At 55.2% G+C, this 6,203-nt stretch overlaps 1 protein-coding gene across 1 annotated transcript; it reads right to left on the reverse strand.

Annotated features, from left to right (window-relative positions):
- Positions 1-588: 588 nt before the first annotated feature.
- On the reverse strand, positions 589-2,108 carry LOC119940230 (cytochrome c1, heme protein, mitochondrial). Its single transcript, XM_038760370.1, has 6 exons — positions 1,915-2,108; positions 1,693-1,819; positions 1,464-1,621; positions 1,209-1,369; positions 851-951; positions 589-759 (listed from the first exon to the last, which is right to left on the reverse strand). Exons 1-6 carry the CDS (start codon positions 2,100-2,102, stop codon positions 655-657), a joined length of 840 nt encoding a protein of 279 aa, XP_038616298.1. The 5' UTR covers positions 2,103-2,108; the 3' UTR covers positions 589-654.
- Positions 2,109-6,203: the final 4,095 nt, after the last annotated feature.

Raw genomic sequence — 6,203 nt, forward strand, 5'->3', positions numbered from 1 at the left:
CGCCCGGAGTAAGGAATGGGGAGATGCAGGAGGGGCCGGAATCTGGATCGGACCTTCAGTTAAGGCCTGGGTGGGGGGATCGGGACGGTGCCAGTGGCGCACGAGGGGCAGCGGCCCCGATGCCAGCGGAAAGGCCAAGTGGAGCCTTTCCGTCTGAGTCTCTCAGGGCGGAGGGCGGCCCCGGCCCGCGCGGGTAGCGGGGGACCCTCGGGCCCTGGAGTGGGGCTGGGGAAGAGAACGCCAACCTGCTGTCTCGCTTCCCCTTCCTGCTGCCGGTCGCGGGCCAAAATCCCCCTTCCCCAAAGGAAGCCTAAACTGTCGGCCGCCGGGCCCCAGGCCGCCCAGGGGATGGAGACCCTATAAGGGCCGGGCTGTTCAACACATAGGGCAGCCCAAGGAGACCCACTTGGCGGAATCTAGCTGGTCCCAGCTCTGCTTCCAAAGGCCGACTGCTCTGTCCCCGCAACCACAGCACAGCTCAAACAGGTGCACCTTCAGAAACTTAATTTATTCTGGAGGAGGGGCGGGGGGGAGGCGGGGGCCGAGCCGCAGCTCCTGCCCCCCCCTCCCCCTTTCCCTTCCCTCCGCCCCACGGGGCGGACAGCACCGGGGGAGGTCCGGGGACTGGGCGGTGGGCGGGAGGGTCCGGGGCGCTCACTTGGGGGGCCTGTACGCCAGCTTCCGGCTCTTCAGCACAGACCACTTGTGGCGCTTCATGGCGTAGACAAGGGGGAGCAGCAGCCCCATCATCAGCAGCATCTGCGGAGGGAGGGGATGACCGGGGGGGTCGGGGCGGGTTCCTGCCACCCCCGACCTCCCCGGAGTAGAGCGGCCGCCCCGCCCCACTCACTTTGAGCCCCATCCGTTTGCGGCTGTCGTGCTCGGGCTCGGCTGCCCAGCGGAGGAACGTGCACACGTCCTTGGCCACCTGAGACATGGTGGCCGGCGTGCCTAGGGGATGGGGGGGGAGATTGGGGGTGAGTCCACGCGGCCCCCCGCTTAGGCAGGAGGGCGGTGGGAAGGGAGATATGGGGGTCTGGACCCCCCTCCTCCCCTCACACACACCCTCCAAGCCCCCCTTCCTACCATCAGCCCCAACTCCCCGAGCTCCTCGGGACTCACGGGTCGACGAAGACCACCGGGTTTGAGGGAAGGGGTGTGGGGGGGAGCACTCAGCCCCGGAGGAAGTCGGGGTGGGGGGAGCTCACCGTCGTCAAACTCGAGGACCTCGTTGTAGATGGGGGGGGCCATCCCGATGGCCTGGCCGGCGAAGTAGGGGTTGAAGTAGAGGCCCTCACGCAGAGACACCCCGGTGGGCGGGTCGCAGTAGCCGGTGAGGAGGGAGAAGACGTAGTCCTCGCCGCCGTGCCTGCAACGGTCCCCTCGGCTCACTGACCCGGGGCGGACCTCTCCCCCTCTCTCCCCTCACCGGGTCCCCGCCTCGACCGGCCGCGGGGCGCTACCTGGCTCTGATGATGTAGCTGAGGTCGGGGGGCAGCGCCCCGTTGTTGGCGGCGCGGGCGGCCTCGGGGTTGGGGTACGGCTTGGGGAAGTAGTCCGACAGTTTGCCGGGACGCGTGAACATCTCCCCTTCCTCGTTGGGGCCGTCCTGGACCTCGGCCTGCGAAGACGGCGCCGTTCAGCCGCGGCCCCCGCCGGCCGGGCGCCGCCCCCCGCCCCGGCCCTCCTCACCTCCTCGGCTAGGGCCTTGGCCTCCGCCTCGGTGTAGCAGACGCCCACCAAGTGGCGATAGGCTAAGTAGTCCATGCTGTGGCAGGAGGAGCACACCTGCTTGTACACCTGGTAGCCTCGCCGTATACTAGGGGAGGGGGTAAGAGGGAGGTGTCTTAGCCGGGGGCCTCCCTCCGCCGACCCCTCCCCTCGAGCTGCCGGACCGTGCCCCCGGGGTCCCACCTGGCGTGGTCCAGGGCGGAGAGGAAGCCGCGGTGACTCCACGGGTAGCTGGGAGGGTGAAGCTCCAGGTCGCTGGCGGCCACGGCCGTGTGCAGGGCCACCGCCAGCCCCGCCCCGCCGGCGGCCAGCACGCCCAGCGTGGACAGGGCCACTTTCCGGCCCCGGGACAGGCTGGGAAACGAAGACATGGAGGCCTGCGAGGGCCCCCGTCCAGCTGGAAACGCTCGCAATGCCCTCCCTCCGCACGTCCTCCGATCTAGCTCTTCCTCCCTTCAAAGCCCTCCTGCGAGCTCACCTCCTCCAGGAGGCCTTCCCACACTCAGCCCCCTTTTTCCTCCCCTCCTTCCCCTCCCCACAGCACTCGTGTATATATTTGTACAGATTTATTGCTCTATTTTACTTATCATCATCATCAATCGTATTTATTGAGCGCTTGTTGTGTGCAGAGCACTGTACTAAGCGCTTGGTAAGTACAAGTTGGCAACATATAGAGACAGTCCCTACCCAACAGTGGGCTCACAGTCTAACATATTTACCATTCTATTCATTTTGATAACAACGCGCATCTCGCTTTAATTCTATCTGTTCTGACGACTTTGACACCTGCCTACGTTTTGTTCATTCATTCAGTCGTATTCATTCATTCAATCGTATTTATTGAGCGCTTACTGTGTGCAGGGCACTGTACTAAGCGCTTGGGAAGTCCAAGTCGGCAACGTATAGAGACGGTCCCTACCCAACAGTGGGCTCACAGTCTAGAAGGGGGGACACGGACAACAAAACATATTAACAAAACCAAATAAATAGAATAAATATGTACAAATAAAATAGAGTAATACGTACAAACATATATACATATATACAGGTGCTGTGGGGAGGGGAAGGAGGGGGAGAAGAAGGAAAGTCACACAGAAGACAACTGGTGGAGCTGGGATTCGAACCCATGACCTCTGACTCCAAATCAATCAATCGTATTTATTGAGCGCTTACTGTGTGCAGAGCACTGTACTAGGCGCTTGGGAAGTAGTCTTATTCATTCATTCAATTGTATTTATTGAGCGCTTACCGTGTGCAGAGCACCGTACTAAACGCTTGGGAAGTACAAGTTGGCAACGTATAGAGACGGTCCCTACCAACAGTGGGCTCACAGTCTAGAAGGGGGAGACGGAGAACATAACAAAACATATTAACAAAATAAAATAAGTAGAATAAATATGTACAAGTAAAAGTTGAAAACATATAGATACGGTCCCTACCCAACAGCGGGCTCACAGTCTAGAAGGGGGAGACGGACAACAAAACAAAACATATTAACAAAATAAAATAAGTAGAATAAATATGTACAAGTAAAAGTTGGAAACATATAGAGACAGTCCCTACCCGACAGCGGGCTCACAGTCTAGAAGGGGGAGACGGACAACAAAACAAAACATATTAACAAAATAAAACAAGTAGAATAAATACGTACAAGTAAAAGTTGAAAACATATAGATACGGTCCCTACCCAACAGCGGGCTCACAGTCTAGAAGGGGGAGACGGACAACAAAACAAAACATATTAACAAAATAAAACAAGTAGAATAAATATGTACAAGTAAAAGTTGGAAACATATAGAGACGGTCCCTACCCGACAGCGGGCTCACAGTCTAGAAGATGCCATCCCAGAAAATTTCTCCTAGTAGGACAAACTCTCTTCACATCCTGGTATGGACAATCACATTTCAACTCAAAGGAAGACTACAATGCAATCCAAAAGCTCCACCATTTTATTGAAGGAGCGCCTTAGATTCAAAAAACCTAAGATTTTCATCTGCTCAAATTTAAATTTGATGACCTAAACAGTTAGAGACCCTGAATTCCCCCCCGCCCGCCCCACAGGTAAAATAGAAGGGACAGTTATATATGTAAAACCACACCATGAAGAAGCATCAACTTAAGCAAGTTTCTGAATTGAGATTTTTCATCAATAATGGCTATGGCAGTGCTCCTTACTTACTGACGCAAAACACACTAATCCATTCAATCATATTTACTGTGAGCCCACTGTTGGGTAGGGACCGTCTCCATATGTTGCCAACTTGGACTTCCCAAGCGCTTAGTACAGTGCTCTGCACACTGTAAGCGCTCAATAAATACGACTGATTGATTGAGCGCTTACTGTGTGCAGAGCACTGTACTAAGCGCTTGGGAAGTCCAAGTTGGCAACATAGACGGTCCCTACCCAACAGCGGGCTCACAGTCTAGAAGGGGGAGACGGACGACAAAACAAAACATGTGGACGGGTGTCAAGTCGTCAGAACAAATAGAATTAAAGCTAGATGCTCCTCATTAACAAAATAAATAGAAGGGTAATTATGTCCAAGTAAAATAGAGTAATAAATCTGTACAAATATATATACAGGTGCTGTGGGGAGGGGAAGGAGGTGCCTCGGTTCCCTCATCTGGAAAATGGGGATTAAGACTTTGAGCCCCACAGGGGACAACCTACAGTAGGCTACTGACAGGGCATTTAAAAAGAAGGGACTTGGAGTACTGCTGCCAACTTGTACTTCCCAAGCGCTTAGGACAGTGCTCTGCACACAGTAAGCGCTCAATCAATACGATCGAATGGATGAATAGTAATTACGGTATTTGTTAAGCTCCTTACTATGTGCCAAGCACTACTACTTTCCCTTGTCAGCTCCCCTACCCAACATTTATCCTTAGGGTTTCAACTTGTACTTCCTTAGGGTTTCAACTTGTACTTCTCAAGCGCTTAGTACAGTGCTCTGCACACAGTAAACGCTCAATAAATACAATTGAATGGATGAATAGTAATTAAGGTATCTGTTAAGCTCCTTACTATGTGCCAAGCACTACTACTTTCCCTTGTCACCTCCCCTACGCAACAATTATCCTTAGGGTTTCAACTTGTACTTCAACTTGTACTTCCCAAGCGCTTAGTACAGTGCTCTGCACACAGTAAGCGCTCAATAAATATGATTGATTGATTGATTTCCCCCATCCCTCGGCTCTCTTGCTCCATTGAACTGACCATCTTAGCGAGGGTCAGCACGATCCCTTCTAAGCCCCGGACCCCGAGCTGGGGGCAGCCGGAGACCCCCGGGGAGCTAGAGAAGCAGCGTGACTCAGTGGAAAGAGCCCGGGCTTGGGAGTCATGGGTCGTGGGTTCTAATCCTGACCCCGCCACTTGTCTGCTGCATGACCCTGGGCAGGCCACCTCACTTCTCTGGGCCTCGGTTCCCTCATCTGTAAAATGGGGATTGAGACTGCGAGCCCCCCGTGGGACAACCTGATCACTTTGTCTCTCCCCCAGTGCTTGGCACATAGTAAGCGCTTAACAAATAGCATTACTGTTATTAGAGGAGGCACCCAGGAGGTTCTGCGAGGGGCCCGGCTGGGACATCCGAGGGGTCGGACCGAGGGCGGCGGGGAACCCTTGCGATGTGCAGTGCCTGGCACGTTGTAGGCGCTCACCAAACACCATAATAATAGTACTCCTCGCCCACGCGCTGAGTCCAGTGCTCGGGACGCTGTAAGTGTTCAACCAATCCCACTGATTGATCGGAGGACGGCCCAAGGTCAGGGTCAGCTGAGGGTCAAGCTAAGGCTGTGACCCCGAGGTGGAGGGAGGATGAGGGGCTGTTAGAAGGGACCGGGACCGGAAGTGTCCATCATCACTGGGGCCAACAACCCCCAAGACACACACAGGTCATCTTGTCCACCCCCCTGCCTCCACGCTTAGAGATCAAAGGAAAAGGAGGGGAGCCTGACTTGGAGGGGAGACTGGAAGTGGCCATCATTACTGGGGCCTACATCCCCCCCCACAGGTCATTCATTCATTCACTCAGTCGTATTTATTGAGCGCTTACTGTGTGCAGAGCACTGTACTAGGCGCTTGGGAAGTCCAAGTTGGCAACATATAGAGGCGGTCCCTACCCAACAGCGGGCTCACAGTCTAGAAGATCTTATCCATCCCCCTGCCTCCACAATTAGAGGTCAAAGGAAAAGGAGGGGAGCCTGACTTGAAGGGGGGGGGACTGGAAGTGGCCGTCATCACTGGGGCCTACACCCCACCCCCAAACGGGTCATCTTGTCCATCCCCCTGCCTTTACGCTTAGAGGTCAAAGGAAAAGGAGGGGAGCCTGACTTGAGGAGGGGGACCGGAAGTGTCCATTATCACTGGGGCTTACCCCCCCCCCCCCCCCCGCACACACAGGTCATCTTGTCCATCCCCCTGCCTTCACGCTTGGAGGTCAAAGGAAAAGGAGGGGAGCCTGACTTGGTG

The sequence above is a fragment of the Tachyglossus aculeatus genome, chromosome 18 (genome assembly GCF_015852505.1).
Source record: "Tachyglossus aculeatus isolate mTacAcu1 chromosome 18, mTacAcu1.pri, whole genome shotgun sequence".
Lineage (NCBI taxonomy): Eukaryota > Metazoa > Chordata > Mammalia > Monotremata > Tachyglossidae > Tachyglossus > Tachyglossus aculeatus.